At 42.9% G+C, this 15,436-nt stretch overlaps 1 protein-coding gene across 1 annotated transcript in view; it reads right to left on the bottom strand.

Moving 5' to 3' along the window:
- CTTNBP2 (cortactin binding protein 2) overlaps positions 1 to 15,436 on the bottom strand; it is a 121,206-nt gene that overhangs the window by 20,228 nt on the left and 85,542 nt on the right. The window contains 7 exon segments of the mRNA XM_083399325.1: positions 3,361 to 3,548; positions 4,088 to 4,240; positions 6,514 to 6,613; positions 6,716 to 6,802; positions 10,760 to 10,839; positions 12,196 to 12,291; positions 14,279 to 14,554. Coding sequence (XP_083255451.1) covers positions 3,361 to 3,548; positions 4,088 to 4,240; positions 6,514 to 6,613; positions 6,716 to 6,802; positions 10,760 to 10,839; positions 12,196 to 12,291; positions 14,279 to 14,554 — 980 coding nt within the window.

The following is a 15,436-nucleotide window of genomic DNA, read 5'->3' as shown; positions in this document are numbered from 1 at the left end:
AGGGAAATGTTTTGCACTTCCAACCCAACATTGAATACTACAATACTTTGCTGTTTCAGTTCATATGTGGAGTGGCAGATATTACTGGTGATGAGTGCTCTCTGGAAGTTCATCACAGAAAGCACACCTTTCATGAGCTTTCTCCAAAATCCCCAAGATAAAACTTGGCTCCTATATGAACCTTTCCTAGGTAAAGGTACCCCTGCCCATACGGGCCAGTCTTGACAGACTCTAGGGTTGTGTGCTCATCTCACTCTAGAGGCCAGGAGCCAGCGCTGTCCAGAGACACTTCCGGGTCACGTGGCCAGCGTGACGAAGCTGCTCTGGCAAACCGGCACCAGAGCAGCACACGGAGATGCCGTTTACCTTCCCGCTATAAAGCGGTCCCTATTTATCTACTTGCACTTAAGGGTGCTTTCGAACTGCTAGGTGGGCAGGAGCTGGGACTGAACGACGGGAGCTCACCCCGCCGCGGGGATTCGAACCACCGACCATGCGATCGGCAAGTCCTAGGCGCTGAGGTTTTACCCACAGCGCCACCCGCGTCCCCTTTTCTAGGAACCTTTTCTAGGAATGCACTAAAAGCCCCAGAACTCCCCCTCCCTCCCTGTTGTTTTTTACATGGTTGCTGCTGTTTCATAAGCACCAAGTGGGAGGGAGGAATTTCATCACGATTACCTGGTACCTTATGAATCCCTTGCTTGGTTCATTATTCAACCTATCTCCCGCTGGAACAGCAGAAGAAGGTAGTTTAGGGAAGAGGAAGGAAAGGGAAGAGGAGTCTGGAAGAAAACTGGATTGATGTGGGGGTGGAAGAAGCTGAGATCTTTTTTAGCTCAAATAAAAATCCAAGCCCAAGAAGAATTATAACACTGCAATGTTCATCTTCTATTGAAGCAGACATTATGAATTCTGGATGCTTGTACAGTCGTACCTTGGATCCCAAACGCCCTGGAACTCAGACGTTTTGGCTCCCAAATGCCACAAACCTGGAAGTGACTGTTCCGGTTTGCAAACGTTATTTTGGAACCCAGATGTCCGATGGGGCTTCCATGACTTCTGATTGGCTGCAGGAGCATCCTGCAGCCAATCAGCAGCCACAATTTGGTTTTCGAATGTTTTGGAAGTTGAATGGATTTCCGGAATGGATTCCATTCGACTTCCAAGGTACGACTGTATTTTTGAGAGTCAAAATACAAAAATTTCAGTGACATCACTAACTACTGTGGAACTATAGCTCTATAGACTATAGTATACCTTACACAAATATTTTAATGATTACTGTGATGATGTATGTGGTGTGCCTTGAATGTGGAAAGAACACAACAAACCTAACATATCTAAATTTCAAAGCAGCAATGTATAGCTAGCTTTCCTTTTACAATGGGCTCACATCCTTGAGGTTTCCATCTCTTAATCCATGTTGGCTTCAGGGTCTCCTAATCACTGTGAGACAAAGAACTGCCTCTCAGGTGCTGCTTGCAGAAAAAGTCACACTTGCTAAATTTCTCTCTGCCACACATTCTCGAGAACATCTCTCTGCCACCGCAGGCTCAAGAAAATCACTTAAAGCTAGTTCCTGACAAACACACCAGTTCCACTAAGCAGCAATGATTTATGACTTCATTTCAAAGGGAGTAGGATGATAAACCATCCATTGCTAACTAGGATTTGAAGCTCTCCATGCTGCCAGGAGACCTACAATCAGAGGAGGAGGAGGAGGAGGAGGAGGAGGAGGGGAAGAAGAAGAAGAAGAAGAAGAAGAAGAAGAAGAAGAAGAAGAAGAAGAAGAAGAAGAATCTACCCAGTGATTGCGTACATGAAAAGGGGTCTCATATTTTTCTTTATTTTGGTGGGCATTGTTCCTAAGAGGAAGCCTTCAGGCTTTTTTGGGAATGAAAATTTAAGAATCTTCTTAATTTCATTATATATGATATCCCAAAATTCTCTTATTCTTTTATACTCCAACTACAGTGGCTAGGATTCTAATAGGTAAGAATTGGAAAAGTGACAACATCCCCACCAAAACAGACAGGCAAGTGAGAATGATTGAATATCTACAACTCACAAAGATGAAAAGAAGAATAAGAAGAAACTCAATACAAAAAGTTAATAAAGATTGGATAATTTTGGAAGAATATAATAGAAATTACTGTGATAATGCTAACCTCTGGGCAGACGTAGAATGAATCATGAAATATAAAGAAAGTATACCAATAGGAAGAAATGGAAATTAATAATAATGAAATGTGTATAGGTTAACAAATGTAAAATAGCACAATGAAAAGAATAGGAAGTTAGTGTCAAGGGTGTGTTTGGGGTGTTTATGTTGTAATATGTGCAGTGTGCAGAGGTGCCACTGCTTTTAAAAACCGATCTGAAGTGGTTTCCATCCCTTACGAATTATTTTTAACACTCAATTGGGAGCCGCCCAGAGTGGCTGGGGAAACTCAGCCAGAAGGGCAGGGTATAAATAAATTAATTATTATTATTATTATTATTATTATTATTATTATTATTATTATTATCATTTATTATTATGTGTCCGTGACAAACCTGAAGGATGAGAGCTTATCATCAGGCAACAACTCAACACTGCTGCAGTACAGTTGGGTGAATTTTTCTTTTTCTTTCTTTTTTTAAAATAAACTTTACTATACATCAATTAAGATCAGTTTACATATTACTAATAACATTTAACTTAAACAGTCCATACAACACCTCCAGTACACACTACACCTCTATTGAAGTCTTAAACGGTAGCAGTTACAGCAGACAGAAAATGCCTCCGTAACACGTATTCTTGATGTAATTGACTACCAATAAGCCAAGGCCTCTCGAAAGCAATTCTGCAATTTGATTTAAGAAAGGCTTATGCATGAAAGTTACTAGTTTGTTGCTAGTATGTAGGAATGATGACGAAGTTCCATCTGTGTATTTATAAATATATACAGTCAGACCTCGGCTCCCGAATGGCTCAGTTTTCAAACTTTTCAGCTCCCAAATGCCGAAACCCAGAAGTAAATGCTCCGGTTTTCAAACGTTTTTCGGAAGCTGAACATCTGACGCGGCTTCCGCTTGAGTGCAGGCAGCTCTTGCAACCAATTGGAAGCCGCACCTCGGTTGTCAAACATTTCGGAACGGACTTCCGGAACGGATTACATTCGACAACAGAGGTTTAACTGTATCTCAATTCATAAACTAAATCACAGAAGCTTATTGAGCTGTATACAAAGGCTCACTTCTTTGTCCTCCAAAATGGAAGAGCTTTAGTTTTCTTATTAATTTATTTGGTTCTAGTAACGGCGAGCACCTTTTGTAGTGAACAGTGACCTGAAACTCAAGCAGGCCTGCTCCTACCTTGCTTAAAACCTTCCTTCGTAAGAACCTTTGCAGGAGGCCGTGGATCGGTTCTCCGTCCCATCTTAGCTGAACCCAGAGGAAATGTTGCTGAACCATCAGGTCAGAGCCTTGAAGCCGAGATTTTGCAATGGTCCCCATAAGAAAACAATTCTCGTGGAAGTAATAAGCTTCAGACGCACCATTGGCTAAACAAAACCAAAACAAAACAACCAATAGAGAGGAAAAACTCAACATAAAACATCCAGGTGATAGAGCTAATCAAGAACCAGACTCAAAATGCAAGCTCATTTAAATGGATTACATATCACTGTGGCAGGGTTCGTATGCCACTCCCCTGTCATTCTGTACTGAGCTAAGCCTCAAACCATATGATGAACCTTGCTGATAGCTTGTGGTTTGTCTGGAGAGAGCTAATCCATGAGCCTGGGTTCAGGTGCCCTGCTAAGGCTATGGCTTAGCTCAGTGTGATGCACTGCAGAGAGATCAGGGAGGAGTCAGGTGCAGGCCGGCATGTGTTTGTGCTAAGCCTGTGTCAAGGGCAAACTTCCAAAGAAAACTCTGCTCTTTAAAACAAAATAAAGAAAATTCCTTCCAGTAGCACCTTAGAGACCAACTAAGTTTGTTATTGGTATGAGCTTTTGTGTGCATACACACATCTTCAGATACTTTAAAAGTGTGTTTTCCATAATAGTGAACCCTAGAGAAACAAAAAACATTTCTGTACCTTTCTTAATAGTGTAGGGGTTCTCAGAGCCACGGTTTTCAAGGGGTTGAAGAAACTCCCCCAGTAATTCCAATAATGTCGCTTTTTCCAAATTCTCTAAAATTACAATGGTTCTGTTGTTTACAGAAGGCTGTTTCACGGGGATCAGGCAACCTGTGGATACAAAGAGCTTATTGTGGCTGGCAGAGGGAGACTGCCTCTCTCGATTTACAACATGCATTTTTCATAATAAGAACATATCTAGAGCATGTAGGAACTTTGATGCTGCTTTTGTCCACCCCGCCTTTGCCCCCCAAATATCTCATGGAAGGGGTGACTAACCTTCCTTGGCTCAAGGGCCACATTCCTGCTTGGCTATCTCTCCAAGGGCCACAAGCTAGCAGTTGGGGGTCTAACCAAAAGTGAGAATAGTGCCCCCTCTCTCTCACACAAAGAAGCACACAGCCCTTCCCTCCACAGATCAGCAGAGGGAAGGTTATCGGTTTTTCTCTGCTTACCAAATGATTGTTCGGTTGACCGAGAAGAGGGCAACGTACATCTCCCCCAGGATACTGGGTTCTGCCCACCTTAGATTGAGCAGAGGCAACAGGGCAATGGGAACTGGTGCCTCAGTTAGACTCCTCTCAACTCTCTTAACTAAACAAATACATTTTCTGTCTCCAGCCTTTGTGTCCGGCAAAACAGACGCACACTTTTGACAACTTTGCTTATTGTCAGGGATGGTGCTGAGAAGGGCTACAATGAGGAGCCATGGTGGGTGCCGCCTCCTCCCCCTGATCCTGAATCTCCCCAGGAGCAGGAGGACAGTAGAGATTTAGAACAGCGGTTTGCAGAGGGGCATAGATCAGAAGGGAAAAGCTGGGAAATACCGGATGAAGAGCAGCTAGGAGAAGAAACACACTGGAAGAGAGAGGGTTAACAGATTCATAGTCATTGGACAGCATCCCCCTCCCCCCTCCCCCCGTTCTAGGAGAGCTGAAAAAGTTGCTGAACAGAAAGCAAAGCGTAGCGACTTCAAGCTCAGGGTACCAGATGTGGAGGTGGTGTGGATTGAAAGGGACAGGCGGGGCGGAGTGTAGCCTTAATTAGAAACACCGCCATTCTTAAAGGGAGACATTTGTTATCCCTTGTTGTGATTATTAAAGAATTCTAACTGGTTGACTTTGTTCTGCTTATCTACTGCTGGGTGGGGGAAGGGAGGGAAACCAATTCCTTGAAGCCTGACACTTATAAACCTAACTTTTAAACTGAAACAACTAACTTAGTTACAGTGGTACCTCAGGTTAAGTACTTAATTCGTTCCGGAGGTCCGTACTTAACCTGAAACTGTTCTTAACCTTAACCTAAAGCACCACTTTAGGGAATGGGGCCTCTAGCTGCCACAGCGCCGCCGGAGCACGATTTCTGTTCTCATCCTGAAGCAAAGTTCTTAACCTGAAGCACTATTTCTGGGTTAGTGGAGTCTGTAACCTGAAGCAAATGTAACCTGAAGTGTATGTAACCTGAGGTACTACTGTATTTTGAAAAAGTTCCACTTGTTTGTTAAAGACAAGTTAGACTGTTAGACCAGCCCAATCAAAATAGTCAGGGATGCACTTGGTGGGGGTCACGTCATCATCATTTGTTCTTTATTTCATTTTGCTAGACCAGGCATAGGCAAACGCAGCCCTCCAGATGTTTTGGGACTACAACTCCCACCATCCCTAGCTAACAGGACCAGTGGTCAGGGATGATGGGAATTGTAGTCTCAAAACATCTGGAGGGCCGAGTTTGCCTATGTCTGTGCTAGACAGACGTATGAGATGCCTGTAAATCTCTTGGGAGTGTTATTCCTACAATCATCAGTGAAGAATGATTTAGAGGTGGAAACACTCTGGGTGAATCCTGAGAGATGTAGATGCATGAGGTTCAGTATGGGAATGAAATATTGAGAGAATTCTGCCTATTCCTTATAATACCTATAAAACAACTTTAATTTACCTTCATTTCATTTCATTTTATGCTATTCATATGAATTAAATATTTCCTAATAATAATAATAATAATAATAATAATAATAATAATTTTTTATTTATACCCCGCCCTCCCCAGCCAAGGCCGGGCTCAGAGCGGCTTACAAGCAATAATATCATGTATAATAATTGTATTTTTAGGGGGGGGGAAAGAATTTTTAAATCCCAGACCTATCCTCACATTTATAAAATAAAACTATTCAAAGCTTGGCATTAAATTTTGTCTTCAGTTTAGGCTCTGTCTCTTTTTCATAACATCAATTTTTTTCTCTGGAGTTTCTGAAAAGTTAGATTAAAAATATGCCATAGGGTGCACAAAGTGCTTTGGTCTACTATTCCCTTTGTAGACATCATTCAAAGTAAGCCTTCTTGTTTTTAATCCCAGCCTCCGCTGATTTATTAAAATCATCTTACCGCTGTTGATGAATAATTCTGCAAGTTGCTCCTTAGAGAAATCAGAATCTATCTTCACTTTGACAATTTCACAGCTGAATCCTGCAGCCAGTTGCTTGTGCTGTGTTAAAGTTCACAAATTCAGCAACGGTGAGTAATAGGCTCTTTCTACCCACCCTCCATGCCCCCTGCCAAAATGTTGTATGTTGTTTTATCTTCTTACCTTCATACAGAGGGCTATTTGGTACGCCACATAATCTTGCAAGCTTCCTTCCGGACCATGGAAGATAATATTGCGGTACTGTTCCACCTATAGATAAACACAGTAATATTTATATGTACTTTCACAGGCCTGTTTTAAAATGAATGAAAAGAGGTGTTTATTGTTCTTCAGACATTGCTTATAGTGCAGTCACATAGATGTCTACCCAAAAGCAAGTCCCACTGAATTAAAAGGGACTTTGCTTCCAAGAACCTGCTATGTAGGATTGAAGCCTTACAGATTTTTTAAAAATGTAATTAGAACATGGGTGGCCACCTGGTACCCATTTCAATGAGGAAAGAAATGCTCACAGCCAGCAGCTTATAAAATGATAACAGTTAATTGCTCTGTTTCTATTCAGGGTTCATAAAAGCATTAAGGACCATTCTACCATCCCTGCATCGCAAGTCTGAAAGGATGAGTGCCCCTATAACGTTGCTTTTTATTCTTAGTACAGTGGTACCTTGGGTTAAGAACTTAATTCGTTCCGGAGGTCCATTTTTAACCTTAAACTGTTCTTAACTTGAGGTACCACTTTAGCTAATGGGGCCTCCCGCCGCCACCAAGCATGTTTTCTGTTCTCATCCTGAGGTAAAGTTCTTAACAAGAGGTACTACCTCCGGGTTAGTGCAGTCTGTAACCCGAAGCGTCTGTAACCTGAAGTGTCTGTAACCCAAGGTACAGTGGTACCTCAGTCCATTCTTAAACCGAAACCATCCTTAAACCGAGGCGCACTTTCCCTAATGAGGCCTCCCGCCGCCGGTGCCCTCCCACCGTTCAGCTTCCATTCTTAGACTGAGGTAAAGTTTGCGAACCGGGATTCTACTTCCGGTTTTGTGGAGTTCGTAACCCGAATCATTCGTAAACAGGGCTGTTCTTAAACCGGGGTACCACTGTACTTTATAATGTATTAACTAGAGTGAATGTTAACAAAGACACCAGTCAGTTATTACCCCTGAAACAGAAAATCAAAATGCCATTTAATATAAAATGCCAGGATGTAAAGTGCTACTTTGGGTGCATCCAAGGACATTGTTATGCTCAGCAGAGTTGTTGTATTTTCTCCCCTTTAACCAGTAGATCCCTGTGACATTTTATCAAGTGTCAAAAGCAATGGCGCGCAGTCCTGCTATTTGGGAATCCCCTTGGCTGCGCAGAATGAACCGTGCAATTCTTTGGACTGTGAGCATGATTTGGTGTTTTTTTTTTTAAAAAAATCTATGTATCTGGATAGAATAACTACAGAGGAGGGCTTATCAAGTACCGTAATTTTCGCTCCATAACACACAGTTTTTTCCTCCTAGAAAGTAAGGGGAAATGTCTGTGCGTGTTATGGAGCGAATGCCTACAGATGGCAGGGGAATCTGCTGCAGTTGTGAGCAGTCCGTGGCTCGCTTTGAAACAGCAAAGCGGGTGTAAGCGGCTCCTGTCAGTGAGCCGAGCCGGGGAGGAGGGAGAGAAGCAGAGCGGGGTTGGCTGCTTTAAAACTACCCCGTGCTCTTTGCCCCTGCCTGCAGTTTTTTGCTGTCCGATTTTGGATTAGCCACTGTAGGGGCTGTGTGTGTGTGTGTGTGTGTGTGCTTGAGCTATCGTTCTCCTCCTCCTGCTTCCCCTTCACTCTCCCAGCGCCCCTGCACTCTCCTGCGACTTTAGGATTGATACTCTGTGTGTGGGTGGGTGGGTGGGATCGTTCTCCTTCTCTTGCTTCCCGTTCACTCCCCCAGCGCCCCTGTGACGTCTAGCGCTCCTGGGACTTTAGGGCGACTTTAGCATGCATCCACATGGATCCTCAGGATTTTTGCATTGGGCTACCCCAAACTCACCGTCAGATCACATGTCTGTGGCCACAGCATGAACCACAAAAATGATACATCCACTGTTTCGTTTAGAATATTTTTTTCTTGTTTTCCTCCTCTAAAAACTATGTGTGTGTTATGGTCTGGTGCGTGTTATAGAGCAAAAAATACGGTATTCTGCGTTTCCTGTGCTGCTATTCCCGGAACGAAATCTAACGCTCGTGTCTCAGTTTCCTAGCAACCTAACTACCTGTAAAGGGTTCTGAAGATAAGTTTACAAATTGAATTCCAAGAGGACTAAATTAGCTCTCTGCCACTGTAATAGCCATGTCCTTTGAAGGCTAACTTGCCACTCCTGAGAATTTGCTTCCATGCTTTTAAGTGGAAACAGATAGTAAAAAGAACTTTATAGTAAGTGAACTCGGTGTACGAAACTTTAGTGAAGCTTTATAGCAGGGAAGGGTTAGCTGTTTGCAGGCTGAGGTCTGCATTCCCTCAAGGACAACCTGTCAGCGGTAGGTGGGGAATTAGAGGTGAAAGTGGAGAGAGAGAGAGAGCAACAAATGCAACTCACAATGTTATAATCTGACTCGTTCCAGCCTGGCAAAAGCATGTGAAGGGCTGGTGAATGAGGCAATGGAATGGTGCAGTCCAGGGGGCCAGAAACTTGCACTTGGGTCTGAGAATTAGTTCCCCATCTTATAATAATAATAATAATAATAATAATAATAATAATAATAATAATAATAATAATATTTATTATTTATACCCTGCCCATCTGGCTGGGCTTCCCCAGCCACTCTAGGCGGCTTCCAAAAAAATATTAAAATACTGTAATACATCAAACATTAAAAGCTTCCCTAAACAGGGCTGCCTTCAGATGTCTTCTAAAAGTTTAGTAGTTATTTTTCTCTTTGACATCTGGTGGGAGTGTGTTCCACAGGGCGGGTGCCACTACCAAGAAGGCCCTCTGCCTAACCTGTAACTTAGCTTCTCGCAGTGAGGGAACCGCCAGAAGGCCCTCGGTGCTGGACCTCAGAGTCTGGGCTGAATGATGGGGGTGGAGATGCTCCTTCAGGTATACTGGGCCGAGGCCATTTAGGGCTTTAAAGGTCAACACCAGCACTTTGAATTGTGCTTGGAAACGTACTGGGAGCCAATGTAGGTCTTTCAAGACCGGTGTTACATGATAGTTCTGTTGCCCTGATAGTTAAATGCAGCACCCATGTTCAGAGGCAGTGCTCCTCTGAATCACATTTGCTGGTATGGGAGGGCTGGTTGCCATCACAGCTCGTCTGTGGACTTTGCACCTGGGCAACTTTTTGGGAACAGGGTGCCGGATCAAAGTGGACCTTGGAACTGACCCAGCAAGGCTCTCTTTATAGCCTTAAGAAAGCAATAGCATTCAGGCACAGGTAGTGAAAACCAGCAAGACAATAAGAGTTAAGACTTGCATTCTTCAAAGCCCAAAGACCGGGAGAAAATATTCTGTGTCAACACTGTTTTGTGCCTTTCTAGAGTGGCTGCTTTGCTAATTCATTTTTCAGAGCAGCAGAATGGAACCACTTGTCGTAGTGGCGACATAGCCATAAAAGATTCCAATTGCTCAAAAGCAACCAGGAGCCAATTACAGTGGTACCTCTGGTTATGTACTTAATTCGTTCCGGAGGTCCGTTCTTAACCTGAAACTGTTCTTAACCTGAAGCACCACTTTAGCTAATGGGGCCTCCCACTGCCGCCACTGCACGATTTCTGTTCTCATCCTGAAGCAAAGTTCTTAACCTGAGGTAATATTTCTGGGTTAGCGGAGTCTGCAACCTGAAGCGTATGTAACCTGAAGCGTATGTAACCCGAGGTACCACTGTAGTTTAAAAGATCTCAAGAAGAGGACTGAGGGTGCAGTCACACAACTATTTTACTCCCACTTCAACATGGGTTCTGTCATCATGGTAAGATCCATGAGAAACTTGGGTATCTGAATCAGTCCATAACATATTTGGCTCTTGGCAGAGAAGACAAATGAGGAAAAAAATCTGTATATTGCAGAGGTTCGAGCACTGGCTCCCTTCTAGAGAGCACTGTAGAAGGGCAGAGCTCAGGAGATTGTCCCCCAAACAGTTAGAAAAGACAAGAAGTTTGTTAATTTTTACAAAACGATTGCGGTGGAGAAAGATGAACGCTGCTAAGGCAGAACTAAGCTGATCCTTACCAGCCTGAGGTAATTCTGCAGCGTCTGAAGATGGATCATAGATGTATAAGTCACACTGTGCAGACAGCCTTCTTGAGGACCTTTAAAGGAAAGGATACAAATGAAAACAACCCTAAGCTCTGTGGGGGGTTAAGCTGCATGGAGCCAGAGCTGTGATAAATGAGCACGTTTTTTGGACACCAGACTATAGGGATCCCTGCAGTCCTAAAGAGGTTCTGCTTTCCCCAGCTTGCTGTACTTTCATTCCCTGCTTCTGTCTCATTTTCCTGCCCTTGGAATCTCTGCAATTTGCCCTTTCTTTCATCCTACCAACCATGATGAATCTTTCCTGTGGTTGAACTCCCCAGATCAGGTACTCCCGAGAAGTTATTTTCTGAAATTACTGCCACACAATAAATACAAGCGGGGACGTTTAAGAGTCCTCCCAGCCTGGCCAGATGCAAATTGTGCAGACTTCAGAAAGAGGCACAGACATTTAATTCTGCTGTGGTTTTTGCACAGAAGTAAATATATTTGTGCTTAATGGAGCCTAGTCCCAGGTTAAGTGGCACATGACGCCAGCTGGAGCAATAAGGAAACAAAACGACTCTGTGCTTTTTTCTTAACCTGTGAAGGTAAAAATGGTGAACTACAAAGGCAAAACAAAAGCAACGCCATTTTAAAAATGAAAGCCGATCACTCTGCTTTCCACAGTGCTTAGAGGCCTAAATTAACTCCTTTTCGGAATTAATCCACTGTGCACACTAACCTGGGATTAAGCTCCATTGAGCATAAGTGGGACTTGGGCATCTAAAACATGAAATATTCAGGCCACAATAAGACTGGTTGAAGACTTGAAGCTATGCTAATTTGCATATTGGGGTGGGGAGGGAAAGGCATGGCCTCTTATAATACAAAGATGAGTCAGTCTGGTTAAACGACCCAAAATTTAATGCCTATGATACAAGCTCTAAGTCTCCTTTTGCAGCCATTTTATGCCTCTTTCTATATCTTCACAGCAGCTGTGTGATAGGGCAAGAGTAACCAAAGTCAGGAAGTGAGCAAAAACAATGTGCAACTGCACATGCTCAGAGTATTTGCTTTTTGTTTACCCAGGCTGGCATTATTAATATTAATAATGTGTGTGTGTTTTGCTGAGAGCTGTGAAACTGCATATTGTGAAGGGCCTTTTTAAAAACATGGATCACAAACATTGTTCTAATATTTTCACTAGACAATACTATTTTGTGGCTATAAACTTCCCTGCTTTCCTTGCTGTTCAGGTTTTTCCTTTTGAACATATTGAAGGAAAGCTTCTTTATTTGCTGAACTTCAAAGCTTAAGAAGAATGTAGCATGTAATTACTCAAGATGACAACTATCAGCAAACATTGGCTATCCATCACAATAAACATTTACGCAAATATGGGAAGCCAAAGCAGGAGCAGACATACTTACCAAGCAAAAATATGATTATATGTTCCACCTGATTCCTTTTCAAAAATTCCCAAGGTGGTTGAGGAAATGCCTGACCTATTGACCACGAAACGTTGCCTGTTAAGAAGAACATGAAATCGGTCATGCTTATGTACACAAACACACAACACATCTATATTTGAAGACACTTTTACTATGACAGAGTATATATGCCATGTCACATGAATTTAAATTTGGTTAGTTTTAACGAATATTTAATGGAAATATAAACCGTTAGTGTTTTAAAAAGCTTTACATAGTGCCCCAGAGTGCTTTGGGCAACACAGTCAGATGGACGAGGTACAAAAATAAGAAAGTTAACACCATTATTATTAAACAATAATGTAATGTCTACTCTTTTTTAAAAAAAGGAATTTGCAATTCGTTTGGATTCCTGGAAATGTCGTATCTAAAACTAAGGACACGAGTTTCACCCCACTTCTGGCTTTACCTACCAAGGTTGCACAATATGGCACCTTTCTTATTCCGTAATGTTTAAAAGCTACCATGACATAGGGGACTAAGAAAAATAAGCTTATACTGAAAGTCTAGGGTTGGCTCCAGAGTGTGGCCAATTTGCCAGGGACGAACATCAACAGAAGGTCCCCTGCCCTTTTCTACGTTGCGCAGAGTATCCAAACAGATCAGATGCAGCCTAAGGGAATTCTTGGTTTACATGCCCCACTTGTTTCTTTATTTAAAGCATTTATACTCAGGGGTGGCGCTGTGGATTAAACCACAGAGCCTAGGACTTGCCGATCAGAAGGTCGGCGGTTCGAATCCCTGCGACGGGGTGAGCTCCCATTGCTCAGTCCCTGCTCCTGCCAACCTAGCAGTTCGAAAGCACGTCAAGGTGCAAGTAGATAAATAGGTACCACTCTGGCGGGAAGGTAAACGGCGTTTCTGTGCGCTGCTCTAGTTCTCCAGAAGTGGCTTAGTCATGCTGGCCTCATAACCCGGAAGCTGGATGCCGGCTCCCTTGGCCAATAAAGCGAGATGAGCGCCACAACCCCAGAGTCGGCCACAACTGGACCTAATGGTCAGGGGTCCCTTTACCTTTACTATACTCTGTCATCACAGGGTGATGAGGAATTGTGCTGGATGCAGAAGGGAATGGGATGGGATGACGGCCATCGTGTGGTCTGAGTGACAGGAGAGGTACATTATTTTGGCACTGGGAGCTTGGACTGAGGTGCAAACCCAGCCAAAGAGAGGTACCATATACAATGTAGTTTTCTAGAAGGCAACAAATAAGGCTTCCAGAATTGTCGGCTAGCCTCATACCATTTCAAAAGATGTATTAAACACTTCCCTACTCACTCAGTCCCCCGACACACCACAAGAAAGTGCTCTAACTGAAATTGCGAGTCACCTTGGGAGCACTTTGTCCTGAAAAGTGGCATACTAATATCATAATGAAACATCTGGAGGGCACAAAGTTAATATATTGGTATTTACTTGTTTAATCATGGCTCAATTTTGGCCTTTGGGTAAGTATATACAGAGAACAAATAGGTTTCTTTATATTCCATCAGTCCATTGCATAAGGTAAAAAAGAAAAGGTAAAGGACCCCTGAATGATTAAGTCCAGTCAAAGGCAACTATGGGGTGCGGCGCTCATCTCACTTTCAGGCTGAGGGAGCTGGCATTTATCCACAGACAGCTTTCCAGGTCATGTGGCCAGCATGACTAAGCCGCTTCTGGTGCAACGGGACACCGTGAAGGAAACCAGAGTGCACGGAAATGGTGTTTACCTTCCCACTACAGCAATACCTATTTATCTACTGGCACAGGTGTGCTTTCAAACTGCTAGGTTGGCAGGAGCTGGGACAGAGCAACGGGAGCTCACCCTGTTGCAGGGATTCGAACCGCCAACCTTCTGATCAGCAAGCCCAAGAGGCTCAGTGGTCTAGATCACAGCGCCATCCGCATCCCCTCAATTGCATAATACACCAGGAGTTCAGTACAACACTCTTAGCCAAGATACTTCTTGCATACCATGTAACCCAAAACATAGACAATTTTCTTTTCCTTTTTTTACAAAGCTAAGAGTGCTAATAGATACCAAGTTTGATGGATAATATACTGCTTGCAGTGAGGCCGATGGTGGATTCTGTGGTGTTATTAAGTGTCAAGTCTTCTAGGCTCTTCCATCCATCAGAAGTGATTGCTTGGAAATGGTTTGCCACTGCCTGGCTCACTGCTTTTGAAAAATCATCCCATGCTGTCTGCTTGCGGATGTTTAACACGCATATAGTGTTTTCCATTTCAAGATCATCTGTACCACAATGGGCTGGCTCCACCTGGCTAAGTGCAATCCATAAAGGTATCTTCAGAGCATCTGTTTAAAGAGAATGGGAGAACTTAATGTAGCAAAATCTAGATGCAATGACACAGTTACAATAAATAAAAGGAAAATATGAGTATTCATCCATACATCTCAAAAGCAACATGCAATCCCAGGGTACAGTTGGTAGCTCCATCAGATAGAAGAGAAAATAAATCCAAATTTGTTTCCTGTATAGCCAATTTTTTTTTATCATTTGATCTAGCTGTAAGGAAAACTCCAAAAATGTCTGAGACCCACTTCAAATGTGATAGAATCAATACATCACACACAGAAAAGGCTTTGATGTACAAAAGTTTGTGGCTTGCATAATGACCATCAGGTGTGACAACAGAACAATTGTGTCCACCTTTTGATTTCCATGAGGTCTGAACTACTCCAAAGTAATCATAGGGGAGTATTTTAGCCTTTCCCACAGCACTTCAGAATGCCTGTTATTGAGTATATTCCATGCTGATCTCATTTTAAATTTGATTGATGGTACAGGTAGATTTAGATCATGTTTCATATGATGTTATGACTGCCAATTAGTGGACCTGCATTTGAACTGCTGGTACTGAGCTCCCTTTCTGCACATGTGGTTTTCCCAATTCAGAAAGGTGATGCAGCCCATAACGTTGCTGTTAGGATGGTTGTCATGGAGACAGATGGCATTTAAATAACTATTTCTGCACCACCTGTGGAAATGCCAACAACTTATAAAGGGACCACCTGGGCATGACTGCACCAACTGCCAGTTCAAACACATCATACCCCAGTACCTAAATAACTCTGAACAACCTTCAGGAAGAGTAATGCCTCAGTTAAAAAAACTCGAATGATTCCACAACCACTTATTCAACTTCTGAAACTGCTAGGACTGTTTTTCTAACATTT

This window comes from Podarcis tiliguerta (assembly GCF_965153285.1).
Source record: "Podarcis tiliguerta genome assembly, chromosome: 10".
NCBI lineage: Eukaryota > Metazoa > Chordata > Lepidosauria > Squamata > Lacertidae > Podarcis > Podarcis tiliguerta.
Note: the sequence above shows the minus strand (reverse complement) of the source record. Positions and strands in the feature narration are given on the sequence as shown.